The 19,181-nt window shown below is 32.1% G+C and overlaps 1 protein-coding gene across 2 annotated transcripts; it reads left to right on the top strand.

The window, feature by feature from the left end:
• The first annotated feature begins 2,721 nt into the window (after positions 1-2,721).
• LOC107946358 (uncharacterized) lies at positions 2,722-7,209 on the top strand. Of its 2 annotated transcripts, none has more exons than XM_016880646.2 (5): positions 2,722-3,657; positions 3,756-3,961; positions 5,260-5,358; positions 6,250-6,323; positions 6,544-7,209. In XM_016880646.2, the coding sequence occupies exons 1-5, from the start codon at positions 3,327-3,329 to the stop codon at positions 6,767-6,769; spliced, it is 936 nt and encodes a 311-aa protein (XP_016736135.1). In that variant the 5' UTR covers positions 2,722-3,326; the 3' UTR covers positions 6,770-7,209. The 2 variants fall into 2 exon arrangements, with proteins under 2 accessions (XP_016736135.1, XP_016736143.1); XM_016880654.2 differs by having other exon boundaries at positions 6,250-6,339.
• Positions 7,210-19,181: the final 11,972 nt, after the last annotated feature.

The raw sequence follows: 19,181 nt of genomic DNA, 5'->3' as shown, positions 1-19,181 counted from the left end.
ATGTGGTGTATTTTATATCCTCATAATCCTTATTGAGTCTAGTTTTAGGAGAAACAAACCTCATAGTCATATGAATTTTGTAAAGAGAGAAATGTGGTTCGTAGTAAACAGAGGTCAGACCAGTCAAGTCCTGAAACAGGGGTAACTTTAACTAATAAACTGTACTAATTGGCCCCACCAAAAATTTTATAAAAAAATTAGTAGATAGGTATATAAGTCTAGATTCAGGGAAAATTTATGGATCTTGATTTCGAGTTTCGTAACTCGAGATATGATTTTTCTTGTGACTGTGACGCAAGTAGCTTAAAAGCTGTGAATGTAGAAACAAATAATCCAAAGTTCTAAAAATGTTAAATTAAGCTTAGTAACACCTCATACTCGACTCCGGCGACGGTTTCGGGCGTGGGGGCATTACAGTTTTCATAGATAATATAGAATCAATATAAAAAATCCATCGACTGCAACAGGAGAGGCATCTACGTACATGCCTTTCATAGAGACTTTATTGTCTCGTGCTTTCCAAAAATTCACATAGAATTCCTAGACAATCGATATAACGGTTGGTTTCTGAGGATGCCGGAAAAAAGTGTTCCACCGTAAGCGATCAATCTTTGTAATTATAGGATCGTGAAAATTTGAGTGGCAAAATTGAAGCCACGTTCAAGAATTCGTGGTTTATCCACAAAAGCCAGCTCAGGTAACGGCGTCGGTGGAGACAAATCATCTCCTTGGTTCATGGGAACATCATGTTCCTCGATTCAACGAGACGTAGGTCATTTGTGAGGAGGCATGCTTAACTATATTCCAACTTCAACAGCTAATAAACCCAATACTATTGATGCAAATAAATTTCCCAGTTCGCCAATCTATTTATTAAAATAAAAATTCAATGCTAATATACATTTAAATTTAGAGAAGATCATTATATCACCGGATATTTGTTGCTGTTGTCGCATTAGCGTTACTGTGATTCCACGTCAACCACCGTGGGTAAATTTGCTAAAGAGGGTTGAAGCACTAAATAATGGGCTGTTTCAATCCGAGAATGGCAAGCAAATAGATAAGAACGGAAGACTAAAGTCCAATAACTAAAGAAAAATTAAAGAAACATGGGTTTTGAGGCAGTGGCAGTGAAGAATGGTAAAGATGATGAAGAAAAATATGTTTGGGGCGGCACTTTTACGACTCATTGTGATGAAGCCCTTATATAATTTATTTTATTAACCAATCTGTTCGAAAAAATTACAGGTTTAAAAAAGAATACACTACACTTATGGCACCAGATCCAACATCACCTACCTAAATATTCACCTAAAGTCGTCAATTCTAAGTTTTGAACTTTATTCCATTTAGTCTAATTTTTACAATTTAGTCTCTGTACCAAAAACTAGTCAAGTGACATTTCCATCAACCAACCACCATAAATTTAGTTACCACTCATTATCATCTTGCAAATAATAGTCAAACACATGCTTAAATAGTTCATTAAAATAAAGACAAAAGAAAGGTTAGAGGAAGCTTAGGAATTTCTTGATGGATGCTTTGAAGAAGATGATGGAAATAATAATGGAGGTGGAAACACAACTAAAGTTAAGATTTTTATGCTTTGGAAAGTAAACACAACTAAAGTTAAGAAGTCTTGTACCCTCAAGGCAAAGGGACTTGACTTTGTAACATCCATAGCATCAATGTCACAATACCTACGTTGAATGTTGTTTCCTCAAGGTTGGGCCATTGTCGTCTCCCTACACTAACTCAAACACATCGTTAGGTTCCCCGTGACACCATTTTGCCAATTTTGGTCTTAAAAGGGGTAAAACTAAAAAAGATTATTATTAATGATAAAGATTAAAAGTCAACAAAAGTATGTAAATGACTTGTAAATTGCTTGAGAATAAGCTCATTGAGTGTTGAGGAGAGCCTAATTTGACGTATCAAATTACGACATGTCATTTTGCAAAGTTATAAGGTAAACACCCCAAGAGGAGACTTCTCACTAAGTTTAATAGAAGAACCACTTATAGCCTCATAAGGCACTTAGCTTTATTTTGCATAGTTACAAAGCAAACACCTCAAGAGGAGATTGCTTGCTAATTTAATAGAAGAACTGCTTCTAGTCTCTTAAGGCACTTAAATAAATTCAACAAAGTTATAAAGTAGACACCGAGAGGAAATTGATCGCTAAGTTTAATATAACTACTTCTAGACTCTCATAAGGCACTTAACTTAATTTTGTAAAGTTACAAAGCAGACACCCCAAAGTGGATATTGCTCGATTAGTATATTCATACACTTTCAATAGTATCGAATATGTGTAATTTGATAATTGACACTCATCGCCAACCCTTCACCTATTTAATAAAAATATGCACATATTTATATTTTAATTTTAATTTGCGCAAGCAATATATGTCGACCAATGCCTCACTCATATTTAAGCAGTCTTATAACTGGTTGTCGGTACAAAATTGGTAACCCCTTTATTAGTATGAGAAATTGAAACCGTTCATAAAAATGTGTGTAACATACAACACTGAGGCTTTGCTCATACTTTTGTCTTGGATAAATGTTACTTTATAACCTCTACCTCAATTGGAAGGCAATTGTTATGAATATAAAACATTATATATATAAAATATGTCAAGGGACCCACGGGTCTTATCCCTTGTAATCCTATGACAATCTAAATATACTAGGCTATCATTACCAAGGCCTTAAGATAAAAAGGAGACAATGAAACAACAAAAGGTCTTCTTCTCCAAGCTTATCTATTTTTCATCTTTCTCCATAACTCTCCATGAGAGAGCTTACTCCCTTCATGATTCACCGCTAGAACAATCAACTTGTCGCCTCATCTTAAACAGAGTGAATCAATTAATAACATCACAGCCTCCGTCTTATCTAATATTTGCATTAACAATATTCAAGTCCAATTTTCAGATTTAGATTTTAGCCGAAGTAGCATGATACTTAGATAACTATAATTATTTTTTTGGTAATATTTGATAGCGGTAATTTGAACCACTCTCTAACGTACTTTCACCCTCTTTATGTATTAGGTTTTCGATCAGCTTAAACGACATAGTTTTGTTTCCCTTTTTTTTCTTTTTTCTTTTGATCATTTTTATTTCCTTTTTGGGTGAGAGCGTGCAAGATATATTTTTCCGTCTTTAACTCTTAACGGAACACAAAGATTATTTATTTTCCTCCTCAAAATTTCCTCCTCGAATTTTCCTCTAAACCAAACAGGACCAGAAGGAAAGTTTTAGAGATTTTCAAATTCAATAGAAAACATTTTTTTGTTGAAAAAAAAAGAAAAAACACAGATGAATTTGAAAGAACCATTATGGAGCAAGAGAACAGAGTCAAACGAACCTCCATCTCCATCATCGTCATTGCCAAGAGACCCAGAAACAGAGGCTGCCGCGGCTGCTGCAACGAGTGCGGTTGAAGAACTTGTTAACTCTCTCAACAAGCAACGAATCTACAGAGAAGTCACCCTCGCTCTCCGCACTGGCTTGCGCGACGTCCGCGCCGAGTTCTCTTTCCTTCGAGTCCGTGGCCTTCGTTTCCTCCTTAAATCCCTCCGATCCATAGCGCAGTCTGACTCCTCCATCACTCTCTTTTCCCAAACCCAGTCCATCCCTGACCTCCAAGGTTCATGATCTTTAAATCTTTTATTTTTCTCTAAAGAATCTGTCGGTTTTTATTCTCTTATTTTTTTTATGTGTGAATTATGAGTCTCTTGATGGCAGTGGTTCCGCTGTTGTTTGAGCATTCCTTTAAAGAAACAGAGGATGAAAAGTTGGGAAGCTTGGATCACATATTCAGCGTGGAGCCAATGAAGGTTAAAAGTCCTTCCACGGATTCAGAAGTTGCTCTTGCGCTTAGAGTCTTGGAAGGTTGCTGTCTACTTCACCCTGAAAGTACTCGTTTGGCCCATCAACACAAAGCCATCCCGGTAATTAGATTGCTTTCGTGAATGACTGACAAATCTCTGGTTGATGGGAAATGTGAACTAGGATTGAAAAGTGAACATTAGATACCATTGTAGAATGTAGTTTTGAGCATGTCAAATTATCTTAAAACAAAACCATAAGGGGCGTTTGGTTCAAGGAATGGAAGCTTACCTTTAGTAAGGGAATTATCCAAATGTAAGATTACTTAGCACTAATCGGATATATTACATTCACCTGTCCTTGTTATAGAATTTGCTTCTTCTTTTTTTTTTTTTTTAACATGTATAAGGAAAGAAGTTGAAACAATTTTATCCATCATTAGCATGCAAATTAAACTTATATATGCTCCACGAATGTATTGAGATTACCCTGGAATCATACTTTACTCAAGGAAGAGGTATTATTGAGATTTCCCCTATATTACTGAATTTTAGCTCTGTTCGGAATGTAAGATTACCTGCTCGATAGAGGGAATGTAATTCCGGCTTTTTATATTGTCATCAGGAATGTAGGATTTTGTGAACCAAACGCCCCTTCAGTGTGTTGTTTCATAGCTGCAATTTGCCTACATTTAACCACTTTATTTTTTGGAATAGGTTTCAACCAGCAGCATTTCCTCATCCGTTGCCAACAATAATATGCTTATGGATACAAATTTCTTCTAAACATTTATTAAATAACTAGTTCAATTCATTATAGTTGTCTTGAATAAATTTGTTATAGTCTATAATAGGCAGTGAATATTTTGGCTGACTAGTTTTATATAAATATATATGTATATATTTGGAATTTTGTGGTGGTTAAAATTTACAGTTAATACATGCATTCAACCTTTTTGCAAATATATGCTAAGTTTTAATTTTAGCTTTTACTTGAGCATAGAATAATCTACTGAATTTAAATTTGTGTCCCTCAATAAACAGTACAAGCCTTTTGAAACAAAATAAACTTAAAGGTTGTTACTATTGACTCAAGGAAAGAAAAACATATAATTAGAATATTCTATGCTTAATATAAATGTAGTGGATTATTGTTATTGGATTTTTTTATGTGGAAGAGGGAGAAGTTGACCTCAACTCTTTTTGAGTAGGGGGAAGCATACGCCTAACTGAACCAACTGTTTAGTCATGTGAATTATTAATTATTAAGTACCATGATATATCTTTTTATTGTACTCAGAATTTGGTAATATCATTTCACAAGAGTGGACAAAAATGTTTCAAGAATGGTGCAAAGTATTCGGTCTTTAGTTATATAGTATAATGTGTAGTATAATCCTTGACTGCTTGATATGATACAGGTTTTGATGAATGTTTTGTCAACTCGAGGAGTTCTTGAACAAGGTGCATGCCTGGATGCTTTAATCTCGATACTGTTGGATTCGTCAGCCAATCAAATGGTATTTTATCCTTTTTTGGCTGTGGAATGTGTTATATATCTAAACTTACTAATGCTTTTGTTTCAACTTATAGTCTGTTGGTTTATTTCAATTTCCTTTTTGGCTGCCAACTTTTATTAACAGCTCTCAGTATTCTAATGCTAATGCTACTGTCTCATGAACCTGTATTCCTGCATCATCATGGTTGCATAACCTTGATATCTGTTTCAGCTTGGACAATTACTCTTTAAATTTGTTTGTGCCATTTGTAAATCCTCTTTTCTGTCTTAATCCTTAAAGAAGTTAAGTTTTCAAGGAGTGTTAGCTCACCAGCATTAGTAAATTATAGTGAAGGCGTTCTTCTGCAGCCTTCTCCTTTTGTCTAGGAGAAGAAAAAATAGCCCAACTTTACTTGGTATCCACTTCGTTTTGTTTCTTTTATGAAGAAATAATCTCAAGTTCTCTCCAGGCCTTATCAGTTTTTAACAAGTGAAAGACTTGGTGACTTCCAGGCATTCAACAAGATTAACACTATAGGCTTATAGGAAGCAAATTGGTCTCCTATCAGCTAGTCAAAATCCTCTTGAAAGGTTGTTCCTTTAAGCAAGAATGACACACAACAGCTGTTATAATTAGGTACTTAGATTTACACCAGTCTCCTGCCATTTCCATTGTATAGGTTCGTGGATACCAAGTTTGTCATAAAACAGAAATATTTTAGCAAGTATTGGATACACTCAGGTGAGTACCATAAGAATGTATCTTTCGTGGTTGAGCTGAGGTTTTATTCTAAACTTTGTAGCCGAAATGAGGCATCCCCTGACTGTTTTTGTTTGGTTTCTGGTTAATGATGTCTTTCATTTGTTCTTTTGTTCGTTGTATTTGCATAATGTTTGTGCTATTGCATCCCAGGATTTTGAAGCATGTAATGGCATTGAGGAAGTTGCAGAGCTCATACGAGACAAGCAAGTGGATGAAAATCTTAGGTACTTGAAAATAGTGGTGAGGATATTTATTTCAAGGCTTTGTTCTCTTTTTCTGATGCTCTTGTTTGTTTTTCTTTTATTGTATCCCATGTGATAAACCAGTGGAAATGAATTAGGTTATTCATGTAGATTACATGATCTCCGGGTTTTCTTTTTTGTCCTTTTAATGCAATACCATGTCTCATTAATACTGAAAAGGAAAGATTGTTCTGCTGATCAGATTGAAATGTGGAGAGTTCTTGCTTCTACTCATTGGGCATGTAAATGGGAGGGAAAGGTCTCCCATAGCAACCATTCATGAAGAGGTAAGGCGACTTTTAGGTGAAAAGTCTGCTTCGTTGATATGGGCTGCTAGTCAGTTCGGCTCAACTCTTGATCCAGAGCAGAGATTGACAGCTCTCCACATTCAAGCCCGTCGGGTTCTAGAATCCCTAGACTTGTACTGAACGTTAATTTCTACTGTTCTTTATATTGCTTGTTGTTTCATGGAATATCATTGTTGATTTAGAAGGATGCAAAGATGTTGCCTTATGGAACCAGCACTCTTCTGGTTGTTAGTGGCTGCTAGTTAAGTTAGGGGAGAATATTGCAGAAATTCAGATCTTATGATTCATTCTATACTTGTACAAAAAGAAAAATGAGACAAAGCAGAAAGTATCATGCATTTACCAAGCAATTGTTTTCATGTTAAGGGTTAGTTTGTCTACACTAGCATACATCATACATGTCTTATGAATTTGCCTTATGGAACCAGCACTCTTCTGGTTGTTAGTGGCTGCTAGTTAAGTTAGGGGAGAATATTGCAGAAATTCAGATCTTATGATTCATTCTATACTTGTACAAAAAGAAAAATGAGACAAAGCAGAAAGTATCATGCATTTACCAAGCAATTGTTTTCATGTTAAGGGTTAGTTTGTCTACACTAGCATACATCATACATGTCTTATGAATGAAATTGCCATGCGCATGGCATACATGAATATCGTCTTGTTCCAACTATATTCTTGGATTTAACTCATTGGATCGACTGAGTTTTGCTTTCCTTATTAGATGCCAGTATAACCACATGTATGTGTATTTGCCAACAGTAGTACATGGTCCCCTGTATTATGTGGCTCCGATCTAATAATTGCCTGCAGCAATATCTCCCAACGCAACGGTATCATGAATAAGACATCACTGAACCAACTTCCACTGAAACGCTATTGATAAGTTCTTAAGCTTCATTAATCATGCATGTATATTACTTTATGGTGATCGGTTAGATGTTATAATCCTGCATCAGATGAAACAATTCTTGGCCCCAACCCAGTCAAGAAGAACACATGAAGTATTAGTGGAAAGAAAACCATTACTAACTTTTGAAACAAACTGATATTTAATCCATGCAATTCTCTTCGTATTTCCATGTTTCCAATAGAAAAATGAGTGAAAATTATTGTAAGATATAAGACCTTCCAAATAAGCAAAAATTTCTCTCGCTAAAACTAAATCATGAGTGGTTAAATATTATCAGTTGAGTTAATTTATTAACTTATATACTAAAACATGTGTTAAAAAAAATTCCTACCAAATATTACAATAAATAAAAACAATAAATAAATAAAAGTTATGGTAATTTCTTGATAGGCCAAAAGGGACTTACTATCAACACTAGATTATGGCATTCTCGCTATGCGGGGTAATAGAAAATTACATAAACAATATATTTCTTAAAGATTTATGAAAAAAAATATAGTTTTGGTTGAAATAGTAAAGATGAAAGTTTGCAAATTATAATATGTTGCCAACAACCATTTGATCTAGTAGGAAAAGTATTAATTTGTGAGACATGATAGTTTGGGTTCAATCTGAAGCAAGCACATCCTCTACCCCCAATTAAATAAAAATAGTAAAAAAAAAAAAGAAACACCATTTTCTATACTATATAAAAAGTGGTTCAACACCAACTCGACTATGAAATTACTAAAATATCCTTACTTTAAAGTGTTGTTAATATTATTCCAAGGGTGTTTTCACCTTTTTATACTTTTATATAATCTTCAAATAAAACAACTGAAAAACATTACTTGGAAATCAAACACAAGACCAACATTCATATAAAAAACTCCTACCACTCCACTAATAATTATTTTTTAATACATTTTTATAAATATGTTTTTTCATATAAAATATTTTCGTTCACCCATATCATGAGTGTGATAAAATCTAGTATTAAAACCTTCAATTTCTTATTGAAGAGCATTTAAGTAATTTTCTTGATGAGTTGGTGACTTGTATTTAGAATACAAAGGTGTGTTTAAAAATAACATATAATAAACAATGAAGCATATGGTTTTAAACTAAATAATAATTATCATATCAAGTATTATATTAAAATAAAAACATAGATTAAATTCTGAGTAAAACGAAATTTAAACAGGTAAATACATCAAATTAGAAATATTAAATGCACTACAATTGTTTATCTTTGTATTGTCATCAAGATTTAGTTGGTGTCAAGTTAACTTCTAATACCAACTGAGCAACAACTTTACCAATAAGAAATTCTATCACATGCATATGCGTGTGCAAGTTACATATTTAGAACATGATGATGTGTTTAAAAATAAAATATAACAAACAATGAAACTTATAGATAGGAACTAATTAATAATAATACATAAAATATGCATGATATTAAAATGAAAGAAAATATATTAAATTGAGAGTAAAACGAAATTTAAACACGTAAATACATCAAATTAAGAATACTAAAATGCACTAGAATTGTTTATCATGGTGTTGCAATCAATCTTGACTTTGTGTCAAGCTAGTTTGTGACACCAACAACACAAACTCAACCAACAACATTATCAATATATACAAATGATGGACGTAATAAAGTATGCACAATAAAATTAAAATGAATAAAATATATTAAAATAAAATTTTGTTTGAGTGGTAAAGTTAAGGTTTTATTGATGCAATTGACATGAGCTTAAATCTTATCATAAGCAAATTTTTATCAATTTTTAAAAAGAGTAAAACAACTAAAGTACGGTAAAATAATATAACTTATTCTAAATATGGAAAGACATTTCCGTAACTTAGTTAGGGGTTTAAATAGAAATAAATATTGATATACAATTGACGGAGGTAATAAAATGTGCATAATAAAATCAAAATGTATAAAATATAGTCAAATAGAATTTTGGTTGAGTGGTAAAGTTAAAATTTTTTTGATGCAAATGGTATGGGTTCAAGTCTTTCAATGGGCAAAGTTTTTATTTTTTATTTTTTAAAAAGAATAAAAAGCTAAAGTACCATTTAATAACATAACGTATTCTAAATATGGAAGAATACTTTTGTAATGTCCCTAACTGAATTGGTGTTATGAGTCAACTAGCTACTAACTCGGTTAGAAAATTACTAAGAAGTTCATTCATATTTAAAATAAGTTATATTATTCAATGATACTTTTAGTATTCTTATTTAAAAAAATAAAAAATATGCATATGGTAGGATTTGAAACCATGCCAATTGCATTAGTAAAACTTAAATTTACCACATAACCAAAAAATTATTTTATTATTGTTTATACATTTTAATTTTATTATGCATACTTTATTATCTCCATCAATTGTATATATTAATAATGTGTTTGAGTTGGTGTCACAAATTAACTCAACACCAGTGATGATAACACCATGAAAAATAATTGTATTCATTTAGTATTTTTAATTTATTTTTATACTAATATAATATATATTGTGCTATTATTAATTAATTCCAAGCCATGCTATTAGAATTGAGTGACCTAAATCCTTATTAAAATAAAATATAGTGGTAAAATAAAATAAAAGTAAAATCCATATAGAACTACACTTCTTTTATTTTATTTTAGCATAAGGTTTTTATACCATATTACACTTCATCTATTTGATATTGACTAGAATAAGGTGTTTTAGTCCTACTACACTTTTTCTATTAGAATATGGTTTTACAAGTCTATTAATAGACATAGTTTACTCCTCTTGTAATTATTCAAATTCAACTTAGTGAATTATCTTCTCCTCTGCCCATGATTTTTCCCAAAAGGGTTTCCATGTAAAATTTGTGTGTTCTTTATTTTTTTCTCTTTTCTTTGCGATACATTATCATTATCGACGTTCTATTTTTTAACAAATTGGTATCCGAGCTTCTGAGTTGTTCATCTCAATCACGGTAATGGCTTCTTTGAACTATGAAATTATGTTGTTGGATCGCAACACCAAATTCGAGTTGTGGTAGGTAAAGATGTAGACAGTTCTTGCGCAGATGGACTTAGATGATGCCCTGCTAGGGATAGATAAGATGCCTTCGACATTGATAGAGGTAGAGAATAAGCGTAAAGATCAAAAGGTGTTAACACAATTACATTTGCACTTTTCTAATAAAATTTTGCAGGTGTGATGAAGGAGAAGACCGTCGTTGCATTATGGAAGAGGCTGGAACAAATATGTAAGTCAAAAACTCTAACCAACAAGCTGCATATGAAGCAACATCTTAATGCTCATCGTTTGGAGGAAGGTAAGTCTGTGCACGAACAATTAACAGTGTTTAAAGAAATTCTCTAAAACTTGGAGGCAATGAAGGTTCAGTATGATAAGGAAGTATTACCCTTGTCTTTTTCAATCTTTAGAGACACGATTTTATATAGCCGTGAGTCTCTCGCAATTGATAAGGTTTATGATTCTTTGACTTCGTAGATGAAACATCTTGTGGTTAAACTCGACTTTCAGGGAGAGGGTCTTATTGTTCGTGAGAGAAAATATCAAAATGCTGATGATGATTGTGGAAGGACATAGGAACAAAATCCTCACGGTAAATCTAAGGGAAGATCAAAGCCTTCAAACAGAGGTGAACTTGTAACTTCTATAATAAGAAGGGGCACATTAAATCTGAGTGTTTTAAGCTATAGAACAAGATCAAAAGGGAGATTGCAAATCAAAAGAACAAACAACCAGAAAAATCCAGTGAACCTGATGTTTTAGAAGACTATGGCGATGGTGAACTTCTAGTCGCTTCTGTCAACAATTCTAAAGTGAGCGAGGAGTGGATCTTTGATTCAGGTTGCACTTCCACACGAGTCCTAATCGAGATTGGTTTACAACTTATGAAATAGTGTCTAAAGGTGTTGCTTTGATGGTAAATAACGCTTCGTGTAAAATCGCAGTTGTTGGAGCAATTAAAGTTAAGATGTTTGCTGGAGTTGTCAGAACACTTAGTGATGTACGACATGTTCTAGAATGAAGAGAAATTTGATTTTGTTGAGTAATCTTGATTCAGAAGGGTACAAATACACATCTGAAAGTGGGATTTTGAAGATTTCCAAAGGTTCCATCATTATGTTGAAAGGGTAGAGAAAGACTGCCAAGTTATATGTTTTGTAGGGTTTATTGTTATTGGTGATGTAGCTGTCGCTTTCTCTTCCTTGTCAGATGATGATATTACTAGACTTTCGCATATGTGCCTAGGGTGTAACACCCCTAACCCGTATCCATCGCTGGAATGGGGATACAAGGCATTACCGATCATAATACAACTCAGAACAGACTTTCATTTCAATGTTAATCATCTAGTAAAATTTTAAACCAATCTAACATGCTTCGATTCTATAATTCATACAATTTCCAAATTTATATTCAATCAATACAACCAAGGAATCATGGAAATCGAATGCTTAACTCATAACCAAGTATATTTCATTTCATATACCAAGAATTTATGCATACTTAAGATTTATTGCATTCGAATGATTTAAATATAAAATATCTTATCAACTTACAAATTATATGCGCATACTTTAAAACATGTAAACATACATTATTTCATTTCATATAAATAACATGTACCATTATGTCTATTTCATCTATCATATATTATTGTACCTTTATAACATTTGTTTACCTAACTACAACAATTGCATAACATTGATACATATATAATATTCTACTTATCATATGCTGAATATATCTTCAAATTAAGCAGTTAAACTATTCAAATAAACTGACCAAAACATTCAAGTAATATGCCATTTGAAACCGACACAAAAACCAAATTCATTAATCAAATTTCCATAACCTATTAATACCACAATTATAACACTAACATATAAATAAACACATAATGACCTAATTTAAACACATTTGCCGAACCACAAATATGACACATTTTCAACTCGATACAAAACTTAACATTTTAGTCTTTTATTACTGAACCTCAAACAAAGCATATTAACCAAAAAAATCATATAACATACTCATTATTTGTCTTCATTGACCATACTTAATTTGTAACAGCCCGATTTAGACCTTAGTCGGAACAGTGGTTTCGGGACCACAAAGTCGAGTCAAAAAAATAATTTAATATTTTTTCTGTGTTTAAAATATAATTTAATATTATTTTTCCATTTTTAAAATATGTGAACTGATATGTGTGAAATTTTTGTATGAAAATTTTATCGTTTGGGTACTCGATTTAGAAAAAGGACTAAATCGCGTAAAATGCAAAAGTGACTTACTAGTTGTTAAAGCACTAAATTGCTATGGTTTGTTAATTTCTAAGTCCTTATAATGGAATTATGTCACTGTTATGGTTGATGGACGGTAATGAAAATTAGTTATATGGTTTCATAATTGAATTACAAAGGTTAATTTTGTAATTGGTATAATAATTAGTAATGAATAAAACAAAGCCATAATAGTGTTCATCTATTTTCATTTTCTTCAACCAAAATAAAAATGAAGGAGAGTATGGAAGCTTGAGAGGAGGTCGGCTGCATGTAGTGGGAAACCATGAAATTGATTAATTTGAAGTTAAATATTTTGAAGTGGAAGGGTAAGTCTTCTAAACTCTCATTTTTCTATATCTTTTCATTGGTGAATTTTGGTTAAATTATTGATTTAAGTTTGACTGAATGTGAGAGTGAAGGAATAAAATTTGAATTGATAGAATCGGTGTTGGGAAATATTAGCAAGCTTTCTTTGAATTCTATTCTTTTGTGTTTGATAATTGTTGAAACTATTAAATTGTTGTCCAAATTTTACCTCATTGGAATTATTAATTGCTACCCTGTTTTTCCTGTCCGATTGTGGTATTGATGCTGTTCGAATATTATGTTGTTAATGATGTTCAGAGAAGGGTGTAAATATGCTGTTAAAAGGACTACTGTTTGGTGTATAAATGCAGCAGAAAATTATTGTTTAGATGTTAAGGAATATGGTCTGAGTGACTTTAAATTTATGTTAATAATAGTTGAAATTATAAAGGAATAAATAGTGATGCATTTATTATGTCTAAAACTTGTAAATAAGAGTGTTTGATGTTGCCATTAATGTAACTAGCAAGGTAATAAAAGATTAGTTTAATGATGTAGATGTATGACCGAATGCCATCTGATGTGCTAAATTAAGGATATTTATTTAGTTGCAGCTTATAGTGTCAAAATCTGATTGTTAAAAGGGGTTAATGCAACCATTATAACTACGTTATTAAATGAGAATAAAAGTTAAATAAATGCTGCAAAATTTATGTCTAAGTGTTAGTTAATGAGCTAGTTAAATGGTGTTCAATAGTTGTATGTTTCCATTGTTGGGCGGTTAATGGACTATTAATTATAATCGAACACATGGTGGTAATAATGTTAATTAATGATACCTAAATTAATGTCAGATTAAGCTGTTGAAGAATGTAATTGGTAATTAATATGTGCTGCATTAATAAGTTAATTGTTAATTATTATTTAAGTCTAATTTAGTGGGTCATTTGGATTGCTAGATATGCAGAATTTGAATGCTGTCTGAATTGTTATTAAGTACCCTATTATATTGCCATATTTTGTTTATTAAAAGTTGGAATTGAATTGGATAATGACTATGTTTGTGTTGACCAATTTGTGATGAACACAGATGTTTTACTAGTTGTAATTAAATGATAGAATGGTTTGAGTAGAACTTGATTTGATATTTGAGTTAGTTAACAAATTGATTTATTATGTTTTGATTGTGAAACAAATAGATCGTTTATAAATAGGGAAAAAGAGAAGGTCATGGAATAATCATTTGCGAATGAGGTAAGTTCGTATGCAATAAGCATTGTTAAATTTATGCTTCTAATGCTTTAATATCGTATAAATTGTATATACGTGAATATTTTAATGTTTGACGACATATCGACTAAATGTGACACTTAGTGTGCGGGGCAATCAAATATGACACTCAGTGTACGAAATATTGAGAATGACACTTAGTGTGCGAGATATTGAGAATGACACTTAGTGTGCAAAATATCGAATGATTCAAAGGGCAATTATAAATTGTGATTGAATGATTAAATCGAGCAAAGTGAATAGGTATACATGCTATATTATATGAATTATTTATGAAACAACTTTATAATGGTGATATTCGAGCTTCGAGCCTAGCAAGCCTAGTGCTGGTGAATTAAATCGGGCTTATGCCTAGCAGGCTTATTGCTGGTGTATAAAATCAGACTTTGAGTCTAGCAGGCCCTGTGCCGGTGTGAGACACAGGCTTAGGCCTAGTAGGCTTTATGTCAGTGAATTATTATAAGTTTATGCCTGTGGTAGTTGAATACGTTAAACGAGCTAAACGATCAGGTACATGATAATTGATTACCTATTTGAAAATAAGGTAAGTATATGTGCAAAGAATGTATTGTGATGTATGTGGAAATGAAATATGATTATGTGCAAATGAAATATAAATGAATGAATAAGATGTGATTTGTAAAGTTACATATGTGAAATTTGTCAGATGCTATATGAATGAAAAGTGAATTTGATTATAAATGATCATATGAGATTCATATAAGAAAGATATATGATTAAATGTGTTATTTCCCATAATGTGTTCATTTGACTATATGAAAGGGTGAAAGGGCTGGTGTATGATAATTGAATTGAATAAGTTTGTGAAAGTTAAAGTTGGTTAAGTGAGTAAGTATAATATTATAATATTGAATTATGATAATTTGATATGAGAACATGTTATGAAATATAGAAAGGTTGTGTGAGATAGCATATCATGTTTATGGCATTGTAATGAAAGTATTTGTTATGTTAAGTTTATTAAGATATGAGCTTACTAAGCTTAAAGGCTTACTCTGTGTTTTCTTTTTCCTATGTTTATAAATTTTTGGAGATCTGTTCGGGTTGGAAGTCGATGGAGACGACATCACACTATCCGATTATCATTTCATTAAATAATGTTTTGAGACTCGATTATGTGGCTTGTATAGGCTAGTATTGGAGTTAATTATTTTGAATGAGTATGTATTTAAAGCAATGCGAAAATGGCTTGCTTATTATGCTTAAGTTTGGTTTTACATGTTCTTAATTAAAATGTTTAATGAGTTTGGTTTTGGTAATCGTTTTAATGGTTAGCTCATTTTGGAAATATGAAATGTAGTATAATTAGAGTGATGGATGATGGTATATTAACTTAACAGGTTCGATTACAAAGTGGTAAGTAATGAATATGTTTTATGATTGTTTTGGTTGATTGTATTGGTATGGGTTCAAATGTTAAATGATGGTAATGATTAAGTATCTTTTGGGTTATTTTTAATGGATAGTTAAAAATGTCAAGTTGTTGTTAATATCAATATAGATATACATTCATGTGATGCTGTAAATCCAAATATGATATTTGAATTTGATAAGTTTTAAATGTTTATTAATTCTTGGTGTATGAAAGGTGAGGAATGATTGTGCTGAACTGTGTTTTATACAGTAATGCCTCATAACCCTAATCTGGTAACGGATGCGGGTTAGGAGTGTTACATAATTAGCCAACCATTCAAACATAATATGTATGCAAAAACATTTCCGTTACAACCGAATCAAAATAACTAATACCCATTTGAATATATATCATTATCATTTTACTCACTACTAAGCCAAATTAATAAACCATTCTCAAAGACAAAACATATCATTCATCAAACTTACGGAAAGTGAGCTAAACATAAGCTATTTGTGATTCATTAACAAAGCTCATCAACCAAGTTCATATATATATTTATCTATGCATGAACCATAGCCAAATCAACCAAACACACATCCAAAATCACCAACCATTTTCAATGCATATAACACATATAAACTTGGCTAGAATTTCATATACTCACATATCATATTAGCCATTTTCGCATGGCTTAATATATACACAACTTCAAACTTAACCAAATATAACCTAGCCTATACATGCCATAGGTTCAAGTTCAAACTTATAAAATACCAAAAACAATCGATAGTGTGATAAACTTTGCTGACGATCCCTGAGCTCGTAACTAATCTCCAAAATCTATAAAACAATAGAAAACATAAACACACATAGTAAGCTATCATAGCTTAGAAAGTTATAAGCAAATAAATAACTCAATGTTAATATCAACTCAACTTAACCAATCTAATTTATGCTATCATGGTCATATTTATTTTCAAGCTCACAATTTCATATACAACATGTACTTTCATTTAGCCGAATTTACATATATCCAATATCAAAATATCATTTAATCTCAAAGCCATAATAACATTATTTAACCGAATATACATAAACTCATATACATATATTCATCAATCATTTCATAAAAATTCACATTTTATATCCATAAGGCCGAATATAAACATTTATAAATGTTTGCACATAGATCACAAATATGATATCACCATACATAACCATTGGCCGAATGTACTTTCCATATGCACACATATATTTTTAATTTACATCATATATGATTTGCAACACATATCAAATAACCTACTTACCTTATTTCAAATAGGTAATAAGCTATCACATACCTGATCACTTTAGCTCGTTTATACATTCAATCACAACTTATCATTGCCTATTGAACCATTCGGATTTGAATAGGATACTCAAATAATCACATATACCGTACAATGCCAACGTCCCAGACGTGGTATTACATGCTATCATATATCGATGCCACTGTCCCAGACAGGGTCTTACACAAATCAAATATGATGCCGATGTCCCAGACATGGTCTTACACGTAATCACATATCAATGCCAACGTCCCAGACATGGTTTTACACGAGAACAGATATCGAAAATCCTATGTCATGACATATGTATCCTAGCTATTCCTAAGGTTCGTACTGGGCTTTCGGACGTTGTAACTCGATCGAATCGAACTCGTATACATAGATTCCAAACTTATACATATTTGGATTCCATATATATAATATCAAATTATTCATTTTGACATGTATGGTTCATATTTAATCAAATAAATAACATCTATTTGCTTATAAACTTACCTCGGACAACAATAATCGGAACGGACGACTAATCGACAACTTTAGTTTTCCCCCGGTCCAAATCTGATTTCTTTGGTTCTTGATCTAAACATATTCAAATTAAACTCATTCAAACATAATTTCACTCAATTTAGTCCTGTGACAGCCCTAAATTGACCCTAGTCGGAAAGTGGTTTCGGGACCACTAAACTGAGTCATAAAAAAATAATTAACCGTCATAGTTGATGCTTATTATATGCATATATGCATGTGTGAAAATTTCATGTTTGAATTTTGTTAATTGTAAGTGAATTTTATTAAATAGGACTTATGTGAGAAAATTTAGAAATGTGCTAGGCAAATGTAAAGTGGCCTATTAATGCATGTTATGAAAATGATGGGTTTGCATGTCAAATTACCCAAATTTTGAGCTAGTGGCCGGCCATGCTATGGGGTGAAACATGTTGTGAACATGTTGTGTTAGTGTGTTATGTTAGAAAGAATAAAATAAAGGGGTTAGTAATTAAGTAATGAAAAGAGAGGGGTGATGAAACCAAAGTTGTCTCCCCCTTACCCCCCCATTACCGTGACTTGAAGAAAAAAAAAGGAGAAAAAGCTCTCATGTTGTTCAAGTTGGCCGAATAGAAGAAAGAAAGGAAGGGAAAGAGCTTGGAGAAAATCGACTATGGTGGTTCACTAGATTAAGGTATGTTTAATATTGCTTTGAAAGTTCATACATCCCTTGGATGATTAGTCTAAATTCTAACTATCTCATGGAGAGATTTGGGGTTATTAGAGAGTTAGTATTCGACTAAGAGGCTTCAAAAGTTTTAGTTGAAGCCTTGATACTATTAGCATGTTGGCTATATGGATGTGTTATGATGCTTGAGGGTTAGATAAATTTTAACTCATCACCAAGTTCTTTAAGCAACCCAAGTTAAAAGTTTCGGTATTGAGGTATCTTGAGCATTCGGCCATGGTAGGAGGTAGAAGAGAAATATGGTTGTTGTTAGATGAAGTAGAGTCTAACAAATGAGCACATATGTGCATTAGTTGCTAGATGGAGAAGAATCGGCTAGCAAGTTGTGTGCTAAGGCCGAATATAAGTTTGAACATTATTGAGTAATGTATGTGTTTTGGAATTGATGGAATGGAGAGTATGCTTAAATTGTGTTATGAACAATTATGTGTTAAATCAAGGTTTGCTAAGCTAGCTATTAAGGTGAAGTGCAAATGTTAGTATTTGATTTCTAGTGTATATATGTGTATTAGCCGAGTTTTGAACTTGAAACGAAATGGTATTTAGTCAATACAAGTGACCATATTTGTAGAATTTATTAAGTATACAATCGGCCTCAACATAGACCTGCATATTCGGCCACATGAATGAGTACATAGGTTGATGTGTATGTTCGGCCATAGGTAGCATATTGATGGCTTTATCTTGACTTAGAAAATTCGGCTAAGGAGAATATTGGCTAATATGTTGAATTTGATTCGTGATTTCATACATATATGACTCTAATGCCTAATATATAAGGGCTAAG

The sequence above is a fragment of the Gossypium hirsutum genome, chromosome A08, assembly GCF_007990345.1.
Source record: "Gossypium hirsutum isolate 1008001.06 chromosome A08, Gossypium_hirsutum_v2.1, whole genome shotgun sequence".
In the NCBI taxonomy this organism is placed as follows: Eukaryota; Viridiplantae; Streptophyta; class Magnoliopsida; order Malvales; family Malvaceae; genus Gossypium; species Gossypium hirsutum.
This window is presented reverse-complemented; position numbering and strand designations above follow the sequence as displayed.